General features: G+C 56.4%; 1 protein-coding gene across 6 annotated transcripts in view; it reads right to left on the bottom strand.

The window, feature by feature from the left end:
• RGS3 (regulator of G protein signaling 3) overlaps positions 1–26,493 on the bottom strand; it is a 117,541-nt gene that overhangs the window by 10,959 nt on the left and 80,089 nt on the right. For 5 of the 6 annotated variants that reach the window (XM_064579320.1, XM_064579321.1, XM_045882984.3 and 2 more), the window contains one exon: positions 3,599–4,534. In XM_064579320.1, the coding sequence (XP_064435390.1) occupies positions 3,599–4,534 (936 nt within the window). Of the gene's footprint in view, positions 1–3,598; positions 4,535–20,333; positions 20,571–26,493 lie in introns of those variants that run through there. The other variant, XM_045882981.3, reaches the window with a different exon arrangement.

Below are 26,493 nucleotides of genomic sequence, written 5' to 3'. Positions count from 1 at the left end.
CAGCAGCCCATCTGTAAAATGACCATGACGAGTGGGCCGTCTCTCAGATCTGTCTGGTTCAGATACTCCTACTCCCAGTAGAAAGAAATCACTCAGCGCCCAAGAGGGCAAAGGGTGACAAGTAAGGGTCACCCCTGTGACAGGCAGCATGCCCTCCGGGCAGCCTCAGCTTAGCCATACAGCCCCGGGGCCACACCAGCTCTGTCTGGCCCTCCTGGGTTTCACATCATGACAGGATCCCTGCCATGGGCGCAGAGATTTCCACATAGTGCAATCTTCTCGAATCCCTGGGATACCTCCAAGGAAGACTTAGCACTCCCACTTTATAAGAGAAAACGAAAGCTCAAAGAAAGACCTAACTTGGCCAGGGTCTCGGGACCAGGAAGGAGGAGGCAGAGCTGAGATTTGAACTCTCCTCTTCAGCTCCTGCCTGGCATAGCCTGGAAACAGTGGCCTGGAGGCAGCAGCTGACCCTCCCAAGAAAGCCAGGCCCATGCCAGGCCCAAGCCAGGAAGATGGAAGTCACGGGGGAACCCACCGCCGCCCCTGCCCGCTGCCAGCCCCCCACACTCTGTCCCTCACCAGCCTGAGGTGAGGTGAGCAGGGTCTGGAGTCGAGCCAGGGAGGACTGCGCAGGGTGAGGCCACGGCCCGGCTCTAGCAGCGCTCGCTGTGTGACCTGGGACAAAACACTTCCCGCTCAGCCTCAGGCTCCCTGCTGGAGGACGAGGACAAGGAGTCCCACCCTGCAGCAGTGTCATGCAGGCCAGGAAAGGGAGCTGGGGGCACTTTGTGAATGTTGGCATAACGGCCACCACGTTTGCCACTGCTCTCCTCCTCCTTGTCGTCATCAACATGATGCCCATTTATGGAGCACCCACCGAGTGCTGAGTACCGGCAACTGCCCGAAACACTCCACCCACGCTGGGCTACTTTATCTTCCCCGCAGTCCTACAAAGGAGGTATTATTACCATGCCCGTTTCGCTGATGAAGAAACTGAGGCTCAGAGAAAGGGCAGGGACTTGCCCCAGGCCCACTGGCAGTGAGGGATGGCGCGGGACCAGGGGCTTGCCCAGCCTCAACCTCCAGGGCAGGGTTCTTAGCGAAGCTGGCTGGCTGCAGTGAGCAGGATACACATGATGATGGACTAGCAGCCGGGTCCGTGGAAACTGTGGGAGCACAGCCTCTGAGGCCCCTGCCAACTCTGTCGCTCAAGCCCAAGAAAGGAAACAAGAGGCCAGGAGAGGGTGGGGGATACCCGTGAAAACCCTGGGCTCCCAAAGGAGGAAGCTGAAGCATGACAAGAGCTGGTCCAGGCCTGCCGGACTCCTGCGCAGGAGTATCTGCCCCAAAATAGGAGCTCGGATCAGCTGGCTGGGGGGGACTAGAAGGATGTGCGTGTAGGTGGGTGGCTGTATCTGTATATAGATATTTGTATTTACATACAGAACAGAACTTGGGAGGGTCTTGGGGAGGGGGTGTGGAAACAGGGTAGTGAGCCTGGGGATCTCAGTGCCCACCGGAGAGGAGTGGCCAGGCCTGGTCTGAGTGAGCCTGAGGCCTCACCCGGGTAGGGCAGAGTTCTAGACTCTCTCTAGCTGCATCAAGAAATGGCCAAAGATGGTGATATTCCAACTACGAGGAACAGCACAGCCCCTGGGGGGCTTGTCTAAAATGCAGAGTCTGGGTACCATATGCTGGAAATTCTGATTCCAGGAGCCTGGGGCTGGAGACTTAGAAATCTATGTATGAATAACCTCCTTCTGAGCACATCAAAGTTAGAACCACACGTGTCTGTGGATGAGGAAACGGAGTCCAGTCCCAGTTCCTTTGGGATTTGGTTCCAATTTCCGGCGCCCAAAGTTTAAGGCCTTTTCGGGGCGGGGGGGGGGGGGGTCCCAGCCTGCCCTTCCAGTCCAACCACGTTGTAGCAGTGTCCTCCCAAGTGTGAAGTCAGCCTTCTCACTAGTGCCTGAGGCGAAGAAGGCTTCCAAAGCCATGGCCCAACTCAGTGGGGAAATGAGCTGGAATCCATTAGTCATGTCTGCCCTGGGCGTGGAGGCAGGAAGGGCAGCGTGAGTACCATGCGTCTGCCATCCCTGCATTTTAGAAATCCCCCGCTCTAGCCAAACTGGCTTCTACAGACACTGCCCAGAATGCCTGTCTCATCCTCTCTTCATTCTAAACCTGCTCAATCCTCAAGGCCAAGCCAAAGGGCATCTTGCTCCAGAAGCTTTTCCCTGATGGCCTAAGGCCCTGAGGTCTTTCCTCCATGAACTCCCAGGTCCCTGCCCCCGCCCCCCCCACGCACCTGGCCTCACAACATTGTCATAACAACACCTCGCACCGCGCTGGCTGCTAGCATCTCAAAAGCATCTACCGGTTCCTGCACTAAAGGTCACCAGGCAACAGGCTCTTCGGGTTCATCCTCAACCACCCGGCGACATGAGTGTAATTCGTCTCTGCTTTTCACGGAAGGACACTAAGGCTCAGAGGAGCTGAGTGGCTCACCCAAGGCCACACAGTAAGTGAGAGACCAAGCCCAGGCTCGAGCTGGCTAGTGGGCTTCGAGGACGTGATGCAGTCTTTTCACTGCGGGGGCAGCTTCTGCACCCCCACAGATAGCTCATTGCTCACAGGCTGAGAGCAGCCTCGCACATTCCTGCGGCCCCTCACTGGCACAGGGCACAGGGCCTGGCACACGGCAGGAAATCAATAAACACTTATTCATCTATTTATAAATATTTGCGGCATGGTAGGGACGCACTCCAGCCCTGGAGCCAGAATCTAATTCTGGGGCAGACATTTATAAACTGTGTGGCCTGGGGTAAGTGAGATAACCCCTGAGTGCCTCGGTCTCCTCCTCTGGAGGGAGCTTCAACAGCATCTCCTTCATGAGGCTGTCATGAGCACTGGTGCAGTCAGCTACATTGCTTAGAACTGGGGCGCCTGAGGGCTCAGTCGGTTAAGCATCAAACTCTCGGTTTTGGCTCAGGTCATGATCTCATGAGATCGAGCCCTGCTTGGGGCTCTGTGCTGGGCGTGGAGTCTGCTTAAGATTCTCTCTTTCCCTCTCCCTCTGCCCCTGCCCCCCAGTCGTGCACTCACTCTCTCTCTCTCTCTCAAAAAATAAAAAAACAACAAAAAATAAATTGCATAGCATAATGCCAACACAGGGTAGATGTGTGCTATCGTTGCTGGCTGATGGATTTCTAGTCTGGCTAGGCCTGGACCGAGCCTCAATTGTTCTACTACAGGAGACAGTCCTCTAGCGAATGTCTCAGACCTTCTGGATCCAAACGCACGATGTCCTGGGGGAGGCCACACCTGCTCTACTTCGGTGGGGACCCCCAGTCCAAAGGAGCTGTAAGAACACAGCATCTGGAGTCAGAGTCACGGCCTTAAGTGCAGGCGTGGCCTTCTCAGTCCCTCCGTGCCTCAGCTGTATCCTCTGTCAAATGGGTAGAAGGCTCCCTGGAAGGCTTAGAGAGGAGAGGGGTGGGACTGCGTTGCTCGTCCCCTGCAGCTCCTGGACCCACCTCCCCGCTCCGTACCACCCCGTTTATTACCCACTCCCACCCACCCTCAGCCTTCTTACCTTCCTGTGTCCCGTGAAAAAGAGGGAAAGGTGGTGCATGGAGCCACCGTTGCGGCCCAGTTCCTTCTTGAGGGTGCGGGGCGAAGGCATGGCCCAGGCGGACGTGGTGCCCTCCCCATCCGAGCAGTGCAAGGTGGTGTCGGAGGCAAAGCAGGGCCCGCGGGCTTCCTGCAGCAGGCTTCCCTCGCTGTGTGTCCGCCGCCGCAGGGAGTTCTGCACCCGCAGGGAGAGGCCGCCCTCAGCCTGGCCCGCCTCGATCATGCTGCTGCGCTTGGCCTCACGGCGCTCTCCATAGTTGTCATCACTCGTGTCCTCCTCCTCTTCTTCCTCTCCCTCCTCGCCCTCCTCAGCCTCTTCCTCGTCCTCCTCATCGGCCAGGCTGCCCCCCTCTGCCCCGGCCTTCTGGCTGTAAGCACTGTCCAGCCGGACCTCGGGGATCACAAAGGTTGGCCTGGAGGCCACAGGCGGGTCCCTGGTGGCTGCTGGGGGGTCCCCAGAGCTTGCAGTCTCCTTAGCTGGCTGGGGGACCTGGCCGGGGGGCAGGTCTTGACAGGGTGCAAGCTCCTGAGCAGGGGTGTCCTGGATGACAGGGAGGTCTTGGCTGGGAGGGGGCTCTTGCCTAGGAGGAAGTTCCTGGCAGGGAGGGAGGGCCGGGGCTGCAGGGGGTTCCTGGCATGGTGGGGAGTCCTTGTTTGGCTGGGGCTCTGGGCCTGGAGGAGGTTCCTTGCAGGAAGGTGAGTCTTTGCTGGACGGTGACTCTTGGCCAGGAGAAGCTTCCTGGCCAGGAGAGGGGTCCTTGTTGGGTGACAAGTCTTGTCCTGAAGGAGGCTCCTGGCCTGGAGAGGGGTCCTTGCTGGGTGGGGGGTCCTCAGCACCCAGCCCCTTCCCTTCCTCCAAGGGCATCTCTCGCTTCTCATCTGCCTCTGGCTCAAACATCTGGGAAACAAGAAGCAAACAAGAAAGGTTCAGAACAGAAAGCTCTGAGATGCCAGGCAATGTACACGAGCCAACCTCACAGAGACTGAAATAAATCAGGCAATGGCCAGAACCGCACACCTGACAGCCCGCAGTCTGAAAGCTAAAGTGAGAATTGGAAACAGAAAGCCCCTTTGGCTTCGCTGCACATGGGTTCCCATCCTTGTCTTCTTGCTTGAATCTTCTGTTTGCTCCATCAAAAGCGTGGCTGGTCATTTAGGGGAGGAAGGAGGGGTAACCGCCATTATCTGGATCCTATTGCCGGCCGGGGCCGTGCCAGATTAAACACTCCTCTTGGGCGATCTTCCTGACGGCCCTCTGAGGGAAGTGTCATGGTGTCTCCGAGTAAAGGAGGGGCCACGCAGGCTCCTCCTTCATGGACCAGAACCAAGCCAAGTCCCAAGCCAGAGCAATCACAAAGTGATAGAACCTTGGACCTGGCCAAAGGGTATCTTCTACCTGAACCAAAGTTTTAAAAAAATCCCATTCAAACAAGAACTTGCTCTGAATATTTAAGTATCTCTTTGAAACTAGCAAACTGGAATGAAACCAGAACTTCAAAATATTGCCCACCCTTGGACGACACAGATGTCACGGGCACATGGGGACCTCCCTGAGGGATCATCCACCCAGTGGTTTTTAAACTGTGTTTGGAGGAACCTCAGGAGCTCCACACAGAAAAAGAAAGCTTTTCCTGCCTGACACACAACCCTCAAACCCTCGGCATTTTTGCTGGATTCCTACAGATTTCATTTGCAAAGGGAAAAAAATAGTGCCCTTGATGAAGTCTGAAAGCCAGCTTGCTCACAGGAAGACTGGGGCTCAGAGAAGGGTCAGGAGTATCCACGGGACTGCAACCGCACGGGGGGGAAGCAGGTCTCAGGCCTGGGCCGGGCCCCTCATCACACCCAAGGACTCGGAATGCTGGCGCGAGAACTATCTGGGGTCTGGGTTTCACCCATCAAGAGGCCATGGCCACCTAGAAGGGGAAAGTGGCCACACGTCCCTGGGGACTCTACAGATATACAGGAATGTGCGCGTCCACTGGCCGTGCACACACGCGGACACTGGCTGAGATCCGGAGAGGTAAGTGCTCCCAGAACATAGGTTAAGAGCTCTCGTTGTAGAGACCATTATAACATCCATTTGATGGATGACCATGCTGAGCACAAAGAGCAGTGACTTTTCCACTACCGCACAGCTGCCCAGGACTGAGAGGCTGTGCCCAAAGCTAAGAAGTCTTTTCAAGCCTGGGGAGGCCGTGACAGTGACGCCCCAGCCTGTGGCCCAGCCGTGGCTCAAGGCAGCCACAGAGTGCTGCCCACACGTGGCAGGGGTCCCACTGGCATCTGGGGGCACCAGAGCGGATATGAAAGCACAGTGTGGGTAAGGGCCACAGGCCGGGAGCATGAAAGTGAAAGGGGAGCCCCCCCCCCGATGGAGAAGATGACTGAGCAAGGCAGCGGAGTGGGCCTTAGAGGACTCTAGGATGATCTGGCCAGGGTTCGGTTCTCAGGCACAGCTGAAGACAGGTGTCCACTCACAGGGATTCCCTGCCCTATAAATCGTACCTGCAGCTGGGAAATGACTCTACCCAGAGACCCCTCACACCTCAGCCTCAGGCCCTGACACATCCTTTTTTTTTTTTTTTTAAAGATTTTATTTATTTATTTGACAGAGAGAGACACAGCGAGAGAGGGAACACAAGCAGGGGGAGTGGGAGAGGGAGAAGCAGGCTTCCCGCGGAGCAGGGAGCCCGATGCGGGGCTCGATCCCAGGACCCTGGGATCATGACCTGAGCTGAAGGCAGTCACTTAACCAACTGAGCCACCCAGGCGCCCTCCTGACACATCCTTGATCCCAAATCCCCAGTGCACAGAGGGGGAGGCTGAGGCCCAGAGAGGGTCAGGAGCCAAGGGCATATCACACAGCAGGGCCAGGGAAAGCCAGTCGCTAAACCCCCTGGGTCTCAAGGTCCCCACCCATTGAATGAAATAACCCACACACACAAGTGACAAGCCAGGAGAATAAACATAGAAAGGATAAAGCTCTTTTCTTTTTTAAGTAGGCTCTATGCCCAAGGCGGGGCTTGAACTCACGATCAAGAAGCGCACATTCTCCTGACTGAGCCAGCCAGGCGCCCCGAAAGTATAAAACTCTTGAACAGGATGCTGGTGGTGGTAGCAGTTGTAGTGACTGGAACAATGGGTCTAGAGGGAAGAGCTGAAGTCACAGACCCCAAACCGTGGCCCATCCTTCCCACGGACCCCTGGAAGCAAGCTCTGGCCAAATACCCAGAATCAAAGCTGGTGATTGTGACGGCGGGCCTCTCCAGAAATCTCATCTAGAAACCAAGGTCTGTGCTCTAGCCCCATCAGACTGCTCCCAGGGAGAGAGAGAGCTCCCCTGCTGATGGACAGACAGCAAGGCTGAGGCCCAGCCTGGACAGTGACCTACAGACATGCCCCAAAGCACCAGCACCAATCGGGGCTCGGCTGGGGTGAGAGCAGGGCCTCTGGCTCCTTCTTCCCAGGCCTGCTTCTGATCTCATTCCAGAGCAGCCTAGTCCTCCGCCCCTCCCCCCACCCACCAGGGAGCATGCTCCTCGAGGAAAACAAACAGCCAGCTCCCTGGTGCCCCACATTCAATCACCCGCCCCCTTGGCCAGACCCCCCGACCTGGAAGGACAGATGGAAGGAAGCAGCAACCGGTGCCTTCGGGGCCTGGCACGGAGTGGCCCTGAGCGGGGAGCAGGCCACATTTCCCCTTTCCTGGGGGGTGGGGGTGGGGCCGGGCCTGTCCCAGCACTGACTGAGCCTGAGCCCGCCTACCCTCCTCGGGAAAAGTGCAGCCACAGACCCAAAACCAGAAATGCAAGTCAGCCTGCCTCTGCCAATCCTGCCCCAAACTGAGGCCAAACCAAACAAAGCCAGGAGGGGAAGTGCCACCATCCCCGGAGGGCCCCCGCCCCGGGGCAGCCGAGAAACCACCCAGGACCCAAGGGCTCTGAGAGGGCCCAGGGATCAGTGTTCAGATGTCAGCGGTGTTGCTTTCCAGCTGTGTGACTCTGGCCAGCCTCCCAACCTCTCAGTCCCTGTCCCCTCACCTGGAACAGGGCCATCCTATCACACCAGGGACTCACGGGGACCATTCTCAGTGCTCCCCACAGGGCCTGGCCCAGGCGACGCGTTTGGTAACATGGTGGCTATCATTAGTCCAGTCTTATTTCACAGATGGGGAAACTGAGGTCCCGGAAGCTAAGGGAGTTACCTAAGAAACTGGAGGCTGATGTAGAATCAGCCCTCAAGTCTCCTGGCCAAGGGTACCTCCTGGCTTCATTGGGCCCTTCCACACAATATGGTGGACCCAGGAGTCTAGAGGGAAGGTGGGGGTGGGGGGAGGCTGAGCACTGCCGGAGGCCCCTCACCTGGGCCCCATACACACAGGGCAGGTACTGGCAAAGGAGGACCAGCCGGAGCTCTTTGGTTCTTCCCTGTGCTCCAGGATCGGGCTCGTGTGAGTGCCCACACGGGTTTGGTCAGGCCAGTGTTCCTGGGCGAGCTGGGGTTGGGAGTGCCTTGGGGGGGAGGGGGCTTCTGGAGCAAATACAGGAAACCTCAGAAATCTGGGGGGAGGGGTGGCCAGTGAAGGAATTAGGACAGGAAAAGAGATAAAGACGAGAGTATGTCACAAGGGATGCCAGGCGTGGGATTGTCCTATGAGGAACAGAGTGATCCATGCAGAGCCCTGCTCTGTCAAAACTGCTCTGGGCAGTGTGAGCAGGGGGTGGCGGTGGGGGGAGGACTGCAGGGACACGCATGCGTCCTAACATGCAACGGTGCGCTCAGGCACTGAAGGAGCCCCTGAAAGGACAGAAGGGGACAAGTCACACACAATAACTGCCCTCCGTTGAGCAGGAAAAAAACAGAGGCTGGACAATTGGTAGTAAGGCCTGCGGCGAATGTTCTGACAGAGGAGGTACAGGGAGCTAACAGGCAACACCCAGTTAGACTGCTTTGCAACAGGTTGGGGTGATAAGAATCCAGCCACAGGGCCCCAGAGAGATCCGCCTGCTGGCCCAGGGCCTTGGGTCCAGAGTGTTCTGAGCAGCGGTCCCCTTCCTGTGGGGAGTCTGCACTTCTCTGGCTTGGCTGGCCCAGTATTAATTCTGTCCATGTCTTGCCAGCTAGAAGCACACAGGAAATGAGCCAGGCCCTCTACATGAAGCTGCTGTTTAGGAGCTAATCAAATTCTGCCCCCAGTCCAATCCAGGGCTCAGAAGAGGCCGGGAAGGGTGGCAGGTGGGACTCCCAGAGCATCTCCTGGGCCCCGCCCTGCTGCTGGGGTAGGGGGTGGCAGTGAGCTGCTGGAAGTGACTTGCCCAATGTCACACAGCTACTAAATGTGGAGCAGGTCTGCTGACCTCAGAGTCAACCTGCAGCTCTCACCCTGAGATGACTCATGACATCCACCACAGATGCTGGGCTCTGCATCTGTCCTCAAAAACCACTTCCTGCCCTGGAGCGGGGGTGGGGGGTGTGAACTAGGGTTTGCTTTTGTCTCTGGGTGGCCCTTACACAGCTAGGATTTTACAGATAGAGCATGGACAGAAAGCCAGAAGGCCTGCGTTGGAATCCTGACTCCATCATCTGCTAGCTGTGTGACAGGCTGTCACTTCTGGGTTCCTGTGTGAAATGGGACACGAAGTGAGGACACTTCCTGCCACCACCACCCCTCTTCCAGAGGGCTAAGGGGACCAAGTCTAAGAAAGGACAGGAGAGTGCTCTGCGAACTGGAACGTGGTTGGAGAAAGGGAGAGGCTATTAGAATTCCTGCCCAATGCCTGATCTCCAGGCTTGACTTGCGAGATGGGGTTGCTCCTTCAAGTTTGGCACACTCTGGGTTCCTAAGCAGCTCCCTGGCTTCCAGGTCCCCAGCATGAGGCTGGCTTCCAGGAACCTCAGCTGCCTGGCCAACACTTCGCTCCCCCAGCCCAGCCTTCGTCCAGCTCCTCCGCCTGATTTCTTGACACCCAGAGGCTGGAGCCACCACTCTGCCTCTGCCTGCCAGCTCAGAGCCTCCAGGCTGTTCTCCTCCTCCCCTGTCCCCAGCATGACAGGTCTGACACAGAACACGGGGCATGGGGACAGCACCTTACAGTGGAGAGAGCTCTGGAGACTGACCCCCTCCTCACTCACTGGCTGGGTGACCTCAGGCAGAGCCTCTTTGAGCCCCAGTTCCATCAGCCATAACATGGGATTCCTGACAGCTCCTCAGCTCGGTGGGAAGAGTGCTGAGCTGACGTGCACCCGGAGCCGGGCACCTTGTGGCAGACGGAGCACCTGGACGGCAGCCACGACCACAGTGGGACGGCCCAACTCCTACATCTCCTTCCCTGGATCCCACCCCCCGCCACCAGTCTGATGACCCCTCTTCCACCAGGTCCTGGGCCTCTTGGTCCGTCCATGGGAACCTGTCCCAGACCCCCGCCCATCTCAGTCCTGCACGCTCCCTGGTGCACCCATCCCCTCCCTGGGCTACAGTCACCATCCGCGCCACCTGGCCACTGCCCAGCCCACACTGCCAGCCCCGACCTGTCTCCTGAGTCTTGATCCCAGAGGCAAGGGTTCACCAAGCACTCGTGAAACAGCGCTGCTCCCAAACACTGTCCTAGGCTCTGTGGGTACGACAGGAAATGAGAAAGACACGATCCCTGTCCGAGCGGGGCTTTGAGGCCAGAGAGGAAGGACTGACCCGAGCCACGACATCGCCCACAGAAACACGTAATGGATACAAAGTGTGGCCGGTGATGGACAGGAAAACCGTAAGGTGCGGCGGGAGAGAATGCATGTCAGGTGGGAAAGGCCACTCTGCGACGACACTGAGCCCCAGATCTGCGTGGGCAGGGAGGCCAGCACCCTGGTGCATTGGAGGACACCTGTGTGGCTAGAGCCCAGGCAGAAAGACAGAAATTGCCCTCTGCACACCCCGCCAGTGCTCCCAGGCTGCATGCGAGTCCACTCCATCCAGGATGCCATCATCAGCTGCCCAAACCAGGGACCCGGGTATCATCCTCTCTCACTGTCCCTTCACTACCACCCTTCCCACCAACTCCGGCCAGTCACCAAAACCTCCTGATTGCCCCTTGGAAAATCTTCAGAATCATCCCCCTGGGGTAGGGGATGCAAGAGTGGGGACAGGGAGTATATGGGAACTCCATATACCTTCCTCTCAATCCCTGAAACTGCTCCAAAAGCCAAGTTGATTAACTTAGAAAAAAAATCACCTCTCCACTCCCTCCATCTCCACTACCACCACCTCCCTTCAGACACGGTCATCTCCCACCGGAATTGATGAGGACCTCGCAGCGGCAGCCCAGACCCCTTTGGTCGCCATGCCAGAGGAGCCCTTTAGGCACATCTGACCCTGTCACGCCTCTGCCTAAAGCCCTGACAAGGCTCCCTAATGCCTTCCAGATGAAGTCCAAATTCTGTAGCCCTGAGCGGGTCTGGGCTCTGTCTCCCTTTGGCTTTACCTTCCACCACTCTCCATCTCAAGTGTTTGATGAGGGATGAATGAATGAATGAATGAATGAATGAATGAATGAATGAATGAATGAGCGGGCAATCCAGTGAACTTCACAGGACCATCTAGGACCTAAAGTGGGGCCCCTGAAACAGCAGCGGTAGCAGCTCCTGGAAGCCCACACGAGATATAGACTCTTAGTCTTCCACCCACAGGTGCTGGATCAGAATCTGCATTTTACCAAGATTCCAAGAGATTAATTTGCACATTAAAAATATCACTGATCCAGACTATTGGTTCTCAAAAGAGAGGTACACTTCAGAATCACCGGTGGAGCATTTTAAAAATATCTATATCTAGGCCCAATTCCAGACCTTACTGGATAAGATTCCCTAAGAGGAGGGCTGGCATCTTGACTTTTTTCCAACTCCCCACATAATCCTGGGGAGCAGCCCCAGTTAACCGATAGGATGAGTGAGGCCCAGAGAAGGGAGGTGATGTACCCAAGGTCATACAACAGAATCAGGACATGCATGCAGACCAGAACCCAGTGCAGGACCAATTCCAACACACAGCACTCCCTCTACCATGGGAAGCCCATGCAGAAGAGGCCTGACCTCAGCAGCCCCTTGTCCCCAGACAAGGAGCAGGCAAGCTCACTGGAGGCAGCTCCCCGTTCATGCGTCCTATTCACAGAGGCCCAGCTGCAGGAGAGAAAGGAAAGAGGAATTTGAACGCAGACCGAAAATTCTCCATTCCTAAAAGATCCCACGACTCCTCCTGGGTCTGTCGGGGACTCAGGAGGGCAACGCACCACAACAGGGAGCATACCAGACCCACTGACTGGAAGCAATACTGAGACACAGAGAAGTAGCTTTCCCAGGTCAGAAACCGTCAGGACAAAGCCAATACACAGGGAAGGAGAATGCTTAAGGAAGGAGAAGTGAAGACACCCGTCTTTGAGGCTTCCCTACTCTTGGCATCGCCACCTGGGTAAGCCAGAAGGACATGTCCTCAGGCCTTTGGAGCTTACTGGATGCCCAGCTTCTCACCGGGCAGGGAAAGCACCTCCCAAAGTGAGAGTTTCCAGGACCAAGCTCCCCCATCACCATCTGGCTAAGCCCCTCTTCTCGGGACCCAGATGCCACTGCTTCAATGTGCGTGGGTGGGGGGACCTGGATTGGGAGCCCCCCAAACCCAAGACCCCTTCCATACCTCAGCTCTCTTCTCTTCTGAAAGCATGAAAGTGGAGAGCAGGGCTGTCCCAGCTGCTTCCTGTCCCCATAGGGACCGGAGCCTCCGTCAGAAGGAGAATGCCAGGCCCCAGCAGCCTCTCCTGCCCCACCTCTGGGCTCTCTGCTCAGAACCAGCCCCTGCGGGCTCCGCCACCATTCCCCTTCCCCCCTGGCACCCCCTTTCTCTGCCTGATCCATGCACTGTCTCACTTCCCTATTGTCTCTACCTCTTAAGTCCATCTCCTGCCCATCCCCCAGAGCCCAGTTAAACGCTCCCTGGGATGCCCTGGCTAGAGGGCTCTCTGCTCTCCTGCCAATGTCCGGCCTGCCCTGCTCTCATGGCTCTGGGCAGGCCCTGCTTTGGCTCATCAGGATTGTGTCCCTGGCTCACTTACTTCCCCCGCCAACCCCCAGAGTTACTCAGCGAATACCGACAGAGCCCCAGCCACGTGCCAGGGCCTGTGCAGGGCAAACAGTGGCAAGACACCTTCCCTTCCCTGAAGGTGCTGGCCTATGGGGCAGAGAACCAGCTGAGAGGCCCATGTCACTCTCCTACCACCCATTACACTCCCCCTTCCCTAGGGGGCTACAGAGGCAGCAGGAAAGAAGGGGATGGCTCTTGGAGGAGGTCATGGGACAGGGATGGGAGAGGACCCAGGCCAAAGCCAGAGACAGCATGGAACCTTCAAGGAAGTGCAGGTGGTTCCGCGAGCAGAAGCATGGGTATGTTCAGGAATTTGGACTTCACCCCGAGAGCCGTGTCTGTGTGATGCTGCAGAGATATAGGGAAGGTGGAGCCAGAGATGATGGAAACAGAGAGCAGTGATAATGATGGGGGGAGAGAGGAAGAGAGAAACCATGACTTGAGTGTCTCCCAGATACCAGGCACCATGACAGTTGCTTTCCATACACTCGCTCACCCCCTGCAGCCCCGTATGGTCGGTACCACCGGCCCCAGTTGGCAAATAAGGAAGCTGGGACTGGGACTCAGGGAGGTTCAGTGACGTGCAGGATCACCAAGCAAGTAAGTAGAGGAGTCACATGGTCGGCCTGGCTGCAAAGCCCTGCTCTTTCTACTATCCCACAACCTCCTTTCCGGCCCCTTCACTGCCTTTCCTCACCCCCCTCCCTCCCTTCCTTCAAAAGACCTCACCCAGCACCCACCTGGGCCAGGCGCCGTGAGGCACGGTGAGCCATTCCAGACATAGGGGCCCTGCTCATACCCCAAACTGGTGGAGAGTGAGGGGCAGGTCTCTGACTCACCTGGAGGGGGTGGGGTGGTACAGCATTCCATACAGCTGGTGACCTTCCCAACCTGTCTCCCTCCAGGGCCCACTTCATGTGCGGAGAAGCCGGAAGCGTGTGATGTCTCTGTGATGTCCTATGCCAGGTTGATCGAACAGAAAAGCTCTGCCAAGCTAGGAGGACCCCAGGGAAGGGCACAAATAGCACGGTGGTCATGAGACCAGGATTTGGAATCAGGAGGGCCTGGGGTTGAATCTCACTTCCTAACCCTGTGGCTGACTCAATGTGACACCCCCCACAGGGCAGGAGGCAGGGCCTGGTGCACAGTGGTGCTCAGCCTGCTGGGGTGCCCCTCCTCTTCACCACTTGGCTCCCCCTCTCTCTCACAGCAGGTACCAGGGACCAACCCCAAATCTAAGGCTCAGAGAACAGAGAGCGCCTTCAAAGCCAGGGGTGGTGGAGGGAAGCCGAATGCTGGTGAAGAACTGAGGTCTGGAGACACAGACTCAGGTTCAAATCCTGCCTCTGCCACTTTCTTGCCTGATGCCCTTACCTCTGGGCAGGCTGCTTACCCTGTTCCAGGTTCAATTCTCTCATCTGTAAATGGTGATATAAGTAGTTAGTACCTATATCACAGCATTGTTGGGAGAGAATCCACATAAAGGGGCCGGCACATAGTGGGTGCTCGATAAACATTTCCAGTTCCTGTAATCATACTTATTACTACCAACAGTGTTAACATCATCAGTCCCCTTCCCTGCATCCCACTCTGGGAGATGCTACTTGGCACATTCTGACAACAGCCTTAAGATGGGGGTACTATTATCTGTACATTTCAGGGGAGGAAACTGAGGCCCATACCAAAGGCCCCGGAGGCTGGAGAGGCAGCTGAGCTTGTGCTCAGTTTCCCCTAGGCTGGGTCAGTCTGGCTCCCTGTGTGGCCTGGGCCAAATTACTTCCCTCTCTAGGTCACATCTTCTGGAGGGGGTCTGCCCAGCTCTGAATCTCAGCCAGCCTGGAAGAACCAAGGCCCATGGTATGGCCAGGTCTCCTTGTGGGTACATCGAGGGCAGGAGAAGCAGAAAGCACCCCCTCTCCAGGGACCCCAACCTTTGTCTGTGTGCCCCAGTTCCTAAAATATTCTTCTTTCGGGGCCTGCAGTGCTGGAGACACTAGGTTGGGAGCTGAGCGGGGAGGCTCTTCCATTCCAGGACACTAGAATGGGTATCTGGCCATTGGGTTCAGCCACCACCCTGTGGCCAAAGGTCACCTCCAAGGCCCCAGGCACATTGCTACGTCCACCACTGCCCCCCTGAAGCAGACATGCTCTCTGCTAGGGGGTGATGTTGAGGCTGGGGTCATGTGGGTTTGCAGTCTGCTCTAAAACCATCCTCTTGCCTCCTCCTGTCATGGGACTTTGTCTCATCTCCCTCACAAGAACCTGATTATATTCCTCTCCCACTGAAAACCCTTCTCTCCCTCTGGGATAGCTCCACCTCCTTACTCTGTGTGTTCTGCCCCTGCCAACTGATCTCCCCACCACGCCGTATCTCTTCCCTTCCCTCCTGCAGGTCTAAATCATTTGTAGTTCCCCAAACACACTCTACTCTCAGGCACCTCGAAACCTCTGCTCACTGTACTTCCTACTTAGAACAACCTCCCCTCTCTTGTCCATGGGGCAAACTCCTACTCATCCTTCCAAATTCAAATCACCCCCATGTGTATTGCCCGTTGATTTCTGACAAAGACGATGATCCCCAACAGTGAGAAAGGATGGGTTTTTTTCTTAAACTAATTGGATAACCACCCTGAGAAAATGAGTCTTGACTTCTACATCCACCATACATAAGAATCTATTTCAAGTGGATTTTAGACCAAAATATGAAACATAAAACAACGGAACTTCTGGAAGATAACACAGAACATATCCACAACTTTGTAACAGGCAAAGAAACAGGATTCAGTAAGCACTCTCCTTAACGAAAAAGACTGACAGGTTGGGCTCCGTTAAGACCTTGTATTCTTCAGAGACCCTCCTCAAAAGAGGGAAAAGGCAAGACACAGGGTGGGAGGAGATATTTGCAATGTGTATATTCCACAGTGAAAACATATCCAGAATATTTCTTAAGCTCCCACAAACCAGTAAGAAAAAGACAGACAACCGAAGGGAAAGCTGGGAGGGAAGAAGCTGGAAGAGACGCTTCACTAAGAGGTGGCCAATCAACATAGGGAAAGGTCCTGAACCTTATTAGTCACCAAGGAAATGCAAAATAAACCCACATTTAGTTATCGCAGTATCTAACACCAATAACGTTGGTGAGGACGTGGGGTAACAGAAGCTCTTATACACAGCTCGCACAGAGTGCCCTGGTGTCGCACTTGGGAAAATTATATGATAGGATCTACTAAAGCTAATTATATACCACTTTATGACTCAGCAATTGTAAACCTTACGTATTTACCCAACAGAAAAGTATATACGGTGCAGCAAAGACTCCATGAGACTATTCATAGCAGTGCTCTCCACGATAACCTCCAGCTGGCAACAACCCAAAGGTTCAACAGTAGAATGGGTAAATTGCAGGATATTCACACAGTGAAATAGGACAGTAGTGAGAATGAACAAAGTAACACTTCATACAGGAATGTTGACAAGTCTCATCATCAAACTGTGGACCCAGAGAAGTCAGCGTGAAGGAGTACATGCTCAGTGATTCCAGGTATACCAAGTTCAAAATCAGGAGACACTGATTAATGAGAGGAGTCAGGACAGGGGTTACTTCTAAGGCGCTGATAACTCAAAGGGAGTGTGGGGTATTTCCGGGGTACTCGAATGTTCTATTTCTTGACCTGGAGAGTTTGTTCACTTTGTGAAAACTCATCAGCTGTATCGTTCTAATCTCCCAGGCTGGGTTAGAAGCTTCCCCAGGGTTGCCACTCCCTGAGTCTCCCCATCAGAGCTGTGCTGTTACCATCCATCACATGCCCGTCTTTAGCCCCGGGTTAAAGATCGGGCCCTTTATGTCTATACCTCCACTACCTGGCCAGTGCGTGGTACACAGCCAGTATTTTACACCTGTGGAAGGAAGGGAGGGAGGGGGGCAGGCAGAGAGGGCAAGTTCAGAGATGCTCTTAAACCATGAATCGAGGTCGGAGCAGTGAAGGTTTCCGTGTCCAGGATGAGCATCGCTTGCAACCCCTGACCTAAGGAGCTGCACGGCCACACCCCCTTCCATTCCATGGCCCTCCCCCTGGCTGCCCCTAGCCTTTGTCCCAACGTTGTGGACAGCCATTTGCTCTGTCCGGCTTTCTCTACCCCCGCCCCGCCCCCTGCCACCCTGCCCCAAGTGCCTGAGTTCTAGTAGCCCGAGGGTAACCCCACCAAGAGGTAACTGAGGACACCACAGAGAGCCCTGGCTACATGGGGAAAAGCATGCCCAGTTCAAAATAACTTACTACACCCCCGGCCTTTCTAAGTTGGGAGCCGCTGACAGTTCGGCGGCAGCCTGATCTACGGTGCCAGGTGCAAGCAGGCTGGCCCATGGCAGGCAGGGAGAGGGGACAAGCCCTGGGCCATCTGGAACAGAGAGCACACCTGGCAGCTATCCACACATCTGGAGCAGTGACGGAGGCCCATTGCCAGAGAAAGAAGGAATCCTGGGACACCCCCCCCCCCCGCCCTCTCCTCTGTGTCTGGAGGCTCTGATCTCCCCAGCGGGTCATAGCCCCAGCACCCCTGTCCCCAGTCCTGCCCCACCCCCACCCCAATCCCAGATGCCTGGATGCAGCTGGCTGTGCAGGGGAAGGTGGCAGCTCCCTGGGGCTGAGCCTGGCCTGCTGTGAGTGGCACCAGCCTCTCTGGGCTTAGCGGGCTAAGCCATAAGCAGCCTTGTTTATCCCTGGGAGGAATGATGGTTTTCCCTGAGCAATGACATCTTGGAAACGGCCTGGTTCCACAAACAACAACAAAGCTCCCAGCCCTGCCCTGGGCTCCAGCTTACAGGAGAAGGCCTCTGGCCAAAAATGCCTGAGTAACAGGTTAGGGGCTACTTCCCTGCTGAGCCAGACCCTCGCCCTGACCTGTGACTCACAGAACCCAGGAAGAGAGTCTACAGAGAATCAAAGAACTGGATCCCTACAAGGGACCTGGTCCAGTTCCTGGTTGCTCCAAAGGGGAAACTGAGCCGGGGGGGGGGGGTGGCGGGGAAGGATATTTGCCTGGGATCATCCAGTGAGTAGGAGCTAGAATGTGCCTCAGTCTCTGGCCTGTTGGCCCAGCAAGGGCTTTCTGTACTGCACACAGTTTTTCAGAGGAGAGACAGGCTCTAGGTGGTAAGCCGGGGGGTTCTAGAAAGGAACATGTCACTGGGAAGTCCAAAAAAGAGGGAACATCAAGATGAAAGCTAGGTTTATTCTGAGTCATCCAGTTGGTGTGATCCAGTTAAAGAGAGATTTGGGCTGGGAAACCGGAGACCTGGGTTCTCGTCCCCACTTGGCTACTGAGCCTCAGGCAAGTCCTTCCTCTCCTGCCTTACTCCCCTATCTGTCCAGAAGGCAAATGGACTCAGCCATCTCCAGGGCCTTGGGTAAGTAAATGGGAAGAAGCTGTAAGGGCCTCCAGGAACCCAGCTGGGCACAGGTACTCCCTCCTCAACTGTGCCTTTTCTGGGGAAGCCAGGCAGCCCACTGGCTGAGGACCACCCTCCCACAAAATCCCAGATCCACCTCCATGGTTGGCAGTATCCCAAGGGGGCCCAAGCTGGGCTCTAAGCCACTGCAGTCTGTGCAAAGGACCATGCACACTGCATTCAAAGCAGCCAGGGCTGCCCCTTCCATCCTCGATGGCCCAGGTCATGGTGTGAACACCACCCAGCCCAACATGACCCAAGTAGGCTCCCCCGTGACCTCAGACAGGCTGAAGCTAAAATTCTCCTTGCTTCACCTCCTGTCAAATCCCACCCCCCAACCCCTTGGCCCTATGGGAGCAAAATAGCACTCTCTGACATGTAGAGCTAGGAGATGGGCAGAAAAGAGCTGACTTGGACATCAGGGCTTGTCCTCAAGGAAAGCCCATCCTAGCCCTTTCCCACCATGCCCTGCATCCCAGGCTAGGCCTTTGGGACCCAGAGATGAATAAGGCCCAGATCCCACATAAATAAGACATGAAGTAACCACCCTGGGTGCCACCACCAATGGACAGACAGGTTCCCACAGGAGTATTTGCTCTAGCTGTAGAAGTTCAGGGTCTCCAGGATGAAGACCTGGAGAGAAGAAATGGGCTTTCCAGGCAGCGGAAACGTGTGCAAAGGCAAGTACGCTGGGGGGTGGGGTGGTCTCACTGATACCAAGTCCTAGGATCAGCAGCCCCATCAAGCGTTTCTGGTTCAAGGCCCTGGAGACTTCCCAACAGGGGGTCCCTTGCCTCAGCTGCCTCCATCTTCACCATCCCCCTGGCTGCTTCAGATGCCAGGCTGGGCCTGAAGCAAGCCCTGTTGTGGAACTTGGCTCCCTGAAGGGCCCACCCTGGGCTAAGGCATGCCTCATGCTAGGGCTGGGGAAGAAGGGAGGTGCCCCTTGGCTGGGGACGGAGGACTCAAGGGGCCCCGGTGGAAACTCTGACTATGGCCTCAGTACGTTGGCTGGGATCCACAGGTATCGGTGGGCAGGCCCTGCAGCTCCTTCCTTCCAAGAGATATACCCACTCCAGCCACCTCGAGGGAGGAGCCATATAGTAGCCCCCAGCCATAGGCCTGAGGGCAGCAAGATGTGGAAAGTTTTCAGTGAGGGGCCTGGGGGCTCTGTACCCCACCAGGCATCTCAAGCCAGGAGTACCAGATTCAGAGCTGAGGCAGGGTAATGGCACCCATGTGTCCTGTCCTCACTGCTCCAGGAAGCAGAAGTCCTCCATCCTGGTCCTGGCCAGAGGCCTGCCGTGTGGACACAGCCCCTTCCCAATCTGGACCATGGCTCTTCCACAACGCTGAGGTCCCAGGGCACAAAGGTTCTTCCCAGACACCTCAGGACAAGAATAGAGAAGTGGGGCTTCCAAGTTGATAAAAGGATTGCCCTCTGTCCCCTCACCGTGGTTAGCTCTGTGGGGTGAGCAGGTCCCTAACAATTACCCCCCTGCCTACAGTTCTCAACTGGAGCCAGGGGAGCAGGTGCAGGAGGACCTTTCTCAAGGGGCTCAGGAGCCAGAGCATCCCCGCTTGTGCTTTCTGCGGACATTTCAGCAGAAGTCTCTCGAATCAGAGGCAACCCCCTCCCCCGCTGAGACCCACCTCCCCACCCCCCACCCCACCCCCACCCCAGACCATCTCCTTCCCTGACACGAACTAGGCAAGAGGGGCCATCCCTGGTGGCTGGAGTAGAGTCAGCGTCCCTGACATGGTCACCAACACGGCTAGCTGGACACTCCCTCCCCATGCAGTGTCCCAACTTGTGGTCACCAAACATTCCTTTCTCCCAGAAGGAAAAACCAGCTGACCAGCCTAGAAGTGGGGAGAGCACATAGTGGTTTACATGCCCCCGGCCCTGTGGGTCCCCACCCTGAGAAAGACAGACAGACAGACAGACAGACACACACACACATACATACAGAGCTATCTCAGAGCATAACACACACGATTTAGTTGCAACATGCCTATCAATGGCTGCCCTGGGGAAGAAACAATGGAGACAGGGGCCTGGGGTGGCCTGGACAAGTGCTCCCACCCCCGCCTACCGCACACCCACCCTGCCACCAAGGCACCTACCCAGCACACTCCAGCAGGGACCCAGGAGACTCCTGGCTGCTGCTCTTGCCAGCCAGCCCACCAGCCTGGTCCCGGTCTCGGTCTCGGTCTCCGTCTCAGTCTCGGCTGGGCTCCTCCCGTGGGAGGGCGGGTGGGCGGGCGGGTGGCCGTGGCTGTGGCAGCTCCTGGCCGCCCGGCCGCCCGTGTCAAGCAGCCGCCTGCCCCAGACAGAGCTTCTTTGTGTCAGCAGAGCTATTTATGGACTTACCCAAGTTCCCCAGGGCAGCGATACCTGCTGGCAAAAGCAGAACCAAATGACCAGGTTCCACCTCCCACATCTAGGTAGCGTTTTCAAAACCCTTGCATCACTCGCCCCTCCTCCTCTTCCTCCTCCTCCTCCTCCTTGCCCTCCTCCTCTTCCTCCTCCTCTTCCTCCTTTCCAAACACACACCCTGTCCAGCTGGCAGCCGCTGCTCTGCCTTTCTTTCTTCCATCAAAGAAAACTCTGATTTCCCAAGTCACTTTCATCCAGGGAGGAGGAGGAGAGCGGGAGGTCTCAGGAAGCGTCCTCGTCCTCTGCCGGCAGCCAGTCCTTCAGCCTGCAAGGAGCCCCGGTTCTCTCGGCCGCTTGGTTACATGCTCACACTCACACGCAGGCACGCACTGGCCCTGGCTCCCCTGTGCCCGTCCCCGGGGCCTGGGCAGGCCCCCCAAGGGCCGCTCTGGAGGAAGAGGCAGCCATCGCTGAGGGTGGCGGCCCCTGGCACTGGGATCCCCGAGCCGGGTGCACCCCACAGCCATGCTGAGGGCTCCCCCCGCAGGGGCAGTGCAAAGCCACTGGCTGCCGTTCCCGGCAGGATGGAGCCCGTCACGCGGGCTTCCCGGCACGCCCCCACCCCCACGCTGCTCACATCCCTGTGGGCGGCTGCAATTTAACCCAGGGTCCTGCAGCCAACGTGCGGCGGACTCCGAGAATGTCACCGCTTCGGGATGGGGGAGCTGGGATGGGGCAGCGGCCGGCTATGCTCAGTGCACAACAGCACCATCCAGTGTAGCCGGAGCTTAGCACTCGTGCGTGTCAAACTCCGGGGCATCCGATGGACAGAGAGCGCGGGGCTTCCTCCCCCACAGTGCGATGGCTGGGAGGAGCACAGTACAACAGCTCAAGAGTTAGGGCCACAAGTGAAAGAGACATCCCTAACAGAGGGATGGGGGCGCTCAGAGGAAAGAGCCCTGCACTGGGAGGCAGGAGCCCCCAGTTCCAGTTCCAGCTCCAGCACTGGTTGGCTGGGTATCCCCGATCAAGTCCCCGCCCACCTCTGAGCCTTGGGTTCCTCATCTGTAAAATGGGGCTGACAACCCTTGACCTGCCCAACTGTGGGATTCAGAGAATTCAATGATCCCATGCCAGGCATTACTCCCAGAATTTGGCTTTCGTTAATTCGCTTAATCCTCGCCAGCACGTTGTGAGGCAGGGGCTATTACCACCCTACTCACAGATGGGGAATGTCAGGTACAGAATGGGCTTGGAAGTTGCCCAAAGTCACACAGCTAGCTTCAGGACTGAAGACCAGTGGGGCCAACTCCAGGGTGCCTGCTCCTTACCCCTGCATGCCCTGCCACCAGGACACTGCTTGGCCACCGCCAAGCTGTCTGATGTTGGGGCTGTTGCAGTTGGTTGTCTGATATCGACAACGCGCCCTGGGTTGTGCCTGGGGCCCAGGCTAGGGGTGCCCATCCGACAGCAGCTCTAACCTGAAACTGCTTACTACCGGGGTGGTGGGCCCCCCGGGATGTCACATAGGAAAAACTATGGGCAGAAGGAGCCCCCATGCCCCTTTCCCACCTCACCCCACCCCGGGCTGAAGGGCTGTCCTCTGCCTCTTACTCTCCCTGTGTCAGTCTCACTGTCTCTGGAGGCCTCTCGCTGCCCGTCTCCCTGCCCCTGTCTCTGACTCCATGCCTGTCTCATCTCACACGTACAAGCATACGCTCGCGTGCAGGTGGAAGAAAACATCCTATATCAGGGTCAACCTGGAACAGCCCTCATCTGAGCTGTCACTTACAAACTCCGATCAATACTTTGTCTTGTTGCTGGGGGCAGCACCAGACTGGAAGACTGTCATCCTGCAGGCTCCTGGGAAGCAGGGTCCACCTTATCCTGGGAAACTAAGAAGGTGAGTCTCAAGAGAGTTCAGTTCTAATGGGGCTGACCCATTTCCAGTGGGGCTGACTGCCAGGATGGCATTTCTGGTGCGTGGGATAAGACTGCTTAGGGTGGAGAGCCCGAGTTGACATGAGAGGAGCCCCCAGGTTTCAGCTGGGTCTTCACCTCTCCATCAACAAATAGTTCTGGAGCACCAACTACATGCCAGGTTCCGTGCTGGGCCCTCGAGATGCGGTAGAGAATGGACAGACCTGGGCCCTGCACTCACAAAGTTCCTGAGGGAGACAGACATCAGCCACACAGCCAGACTACTGAGTTTGTAATTGGACACTGTGCCACGATGGGAAGAACAGCTCTGCCAGCCCAGGGGGCGGGGTCCAGAACAGATCCAGAATGCATTCATCAGTGCTCTGGACCACAAGGATAATGAGCAAAGGGCCCAGCAGCTCAGCGCCCTGAGGCCCAGGAGCCTGCCAGACCAGGTCAGGAGAGCACTTGGATCAACTTGGAACCCACACAGCCACTGCCCTCTGCCTCTCCATAGCTCCAGACACAAATCGGCGAAGCAGATGGGCCTCCCAGTGTAGAGCCTGGGGCAGAATGGGGAGTCACGGACACTCGGGCTATCTAAGCCAGAAGGGCCCTTGGAGATCTTTCACTGCTGTTTCCCATTTACAGACAGTGAAACTGAGGCCCGGAGGAAACAGAGCAACTGAGTGGTAGGGCCGGGACCAAGGATTGCTCCTCCCAGCCTAGTGCTCCTTCCACTGCACCCCAGTGCTCTTCAGACCTACATAAATGATGGTGCTGTTCAGCACAGGGCGAACTGGGGTCCAGAGAACAATGAGATCTAGGTGGCTCTCCGGCCACAGGGATGGGCACCTGAGCATTCAAGGCCTAGGCCCCATTTACGGATCCACATAATTCACTTAACAAACATTTATTTGACACTTCCTATGTGTCAGCACTGGTCAAAGCACTTCCCTGTTATTGTCTCGTTAAACCTTCACAGCCCGATCAGATATGATGTCTAATGTCCCCACTTTACAAATGAGTAAACAAAGGCAGAGAGATGATGAAACATGCTCAAGGCCACATGCTAGTAAGCGCAGAGCTATGGGTCAAACCCAGTCCACTCTCCACTGTGCCCTGCACCGCCGCACAGGGCAGCCCGTGCAACAGACGAGCCCCCACCCCACCCCCGGCTAGCCTGAGAAGCTGGCTGGCTATATGGCCCAATCACGCAAGCAAACTTCCCACTGTTCAGACAAGCCGGCAGCGGCTCCCAGGGCTGGGACCAGCGAGGGTCAGCAGGAAGCCAGTGTATATGTACCTCCCGTTTCTGGGGGGCAGCACCCCCAGCCAAAGCCCAAGGCTCCAGAGAGGCCCCTAGGGGGATTCAGCAGCCTCAGGAGGCAGCCCAGGCAACTGGACGGGCCGTTCCCCTGCAGCGGCACCACGGCAATGTGTCCACCATTCTCCCTTACTGCCTCCACTGCATGAAGCCTGCTGTGCCCGGGCTTGGGCTCCCAAGACCCCATCATGAGCCGTGGAACACGGAAACCCACCCACCCTCCTTCCTCCTGCAGACTCTACCTGAGGGACGCTGCGTGCTGGCAACGCCCTCCTCAAGGAAAGGAGGGTCCTTGCCAAAGGTTACTTAATAAGTTTCCCCATCCTGCCTTCCGATCCAAAGTACACTGGGATTTTGTTCCGGGTTGGGGAGGAGAGTGATGCTGCTAGGGCAGAAACTGGGCACAAGCCAGGGAGAGGTGTGGTCCCAGGAATTCCAGGGCATGTAACAGACTAGGACCACTGCAGTCCCCACCAGCAGCGGCTCGGGCTTTAATTCTCCCTGGAACATTCTCCCGGGAGAATAAAAGAGCCAAGTCTGTGCTTGAGTGGCAGGGCAGCGAAAGCCTGGGCCAGGGTATGTTGGCCTGACCTTCTCCAGAGCCCTGCTCCTGCCCCAATCTGCTACAGAAGAGTATGATGAGCCTGGGCTGCCTTAGGAGACTGCAGAATTATCTGTACACACCCACCCCAGCCCAAGCTTTAAATCTGCTAACCCACTTAGGAATTTCTGGGCCTTTACTCATTGGGTCTCACATCCCTGATTTAGAGGTCTATGGACTCCGTTCAGAAAGGCCCTCCCCACACAACAGTAAGCCAAGACACATTTGTTATTTCAATAAACACTGAATCTCTACATGCGCTGGAGCCCATGCTCAGAACTATGGTCACAGGCAGACAGGGAAGTAGCCTGCTCCCAAGATCTGACCTGGAGAGTGAGCATAGCTGACCATGGCGTGGACGCTGCAGGCAGGGACTGTCCTGCCGTGTTCTGGCCTCCATGACCCTAATGCCAGGGTAGGGGACCTGCTCTCCCACTGCTTGCTAAGGGCACGTACCTGGCTCTTCCTGGTATTACTAGCCTTGTTCTTGGGGCATGAGCTACAGGCGGTGAGGTGGGACAGGACACAGCAGGTATCCTTAAGTTCAAATCCATGGGAGGCTCTGGCCTATAGTCTGCAGGACCCAGGTGAGTCCCTTCCTCCTGACTGGCCTCAGTCTTCTATCCCTAAAGCGAGGCCAGAGAGGGGTATCTGGTGGACCCAGCCCTGCTCCTGGCCCCCTTTCAGTGGCCAGTCCCAGGTCCCTCCAGGCTCTCTCACTAAAGGAATGAGTTCAGTCAGTGGAATTTAGAAAGAACACAGGCTTTGGAGTCCAAAAAAAATCAGAGTGTGAGTTACCTTGGGAAGCCATTTTAATGTCTCTGAGTCTCAGTTGCCTCATCTGTAAGATGGGGCTATTACCATGTGCCTCACTGGGCCCTGCGGAGGACCAAATGAGGTGGTGCATGTGGAGTACCCAGCATACAGTAAGTGTGTAACAAGTAAGTAGCAGCATCATTGTTGTTGGGTTGGCATTATTGGGGCTATCCTCTGAAAAGGACAGAATTCATCTGGGGAGGGCTGATGTGAAGAGTCAAATGTGAAAGTATCTGCTGATGTTCTAACAGACGAGCAGGGCCTAACACGGTGCCCGGCATGTCCTCCCAGCTGATAGCCGTTCACATTTATTGAGCGACAGGTCCATCTTGCAGAGGGGGAAACTAAGGTACAGAAAGGTCATGTGGCAGAAACAATGGCCCCAAGGCCTATGCTCTTCCCCTGTACGCTCTGCCCCCAGCTCCTGTTCCCTAAGCGCTTCTCCTCTTGCCATCTTCCCCTACCCTCAACAACTTCAGGCGGCAAGGCTGATTCACAATCTGCTCCCGGGAGCTAGATCTCCCAACCACAATGAGGAGAGGCCCATGTGCGGCGAAAGCCAGGAGACCAAATGTCCCTGTGAACTGTCCCTGGCTGGCTCCTGCCTCCAACCTGGGCACCCACTGCTGTGCCTCGGCGGCATCAGCCTGACCTCAGGTAGCTGCCGATGTACAGGATGGCCAAGGGCCAAGACCGTCTCCCTTCCTGGCTGCAGTCCAACCAGCCACATGCCGGCCTAGGATTTCAGGCTTCAGGGAGCAATCCCCAACCCGCTGTGCTTGTGCTAGCTCCAGGGTCAGGCTGGGCCCTGACTTCCCGAGTTCCCAGCCGGCATTCAGCACAGAGCCGCCAGCTCAGATACCTGGAGGCCAGCCCCGTGACCTTGACTGCTAGGTATAGCGCCTCCTGAGTCTACGTGCTGCTTGACCTGCTGGCTTTGGGCCCAGGCCACCACAGCAGACGGTCAGCGGAGGAAAGACCGGACTGAAATGCTGATTTTGCTGCTGTCTCCTGTGAGATCTAGGGCAAGGCCAATCTCCTCTCTGGGCCTCAGCTTCCCTGTTTCTAAAATGCGCACCGGGCTTTGACGAGGTCAGTGTTGCTCAGCGTGGTCTGCAGAATGGTACTGATCCACACACTTCTTGTTACTGGCTTGCAATGCTATGAGCAGCAAAATCAAGTGTTTGGAAACTTTTGTAGCCATTTGACATTGCCATGATACCCAAGCCCAAGCCCAGCGGAC

The sequence above is a fragment of the Mirounga angustirostris genome, unplaced genomic scaffold (genome assembly GCF_029215605.1).
Source record: "Mirounga angustirostris isolate CCGP_5_RB_7025 unplaced genomic scaffold, mMirAng1.0.hap1 SCAF_15, whole genome shotgun sequence".
Taxonomy (NCBI): domain Eukaryota; kingdom Metazoa; phylum Chordata; class Mammalia; order Carnivora; family Phocidae; genus Mirounga; species Mirounga angustirostris.
This window is presented reverse-complemented; position numbering and strand designations above follow the sequence as displayed.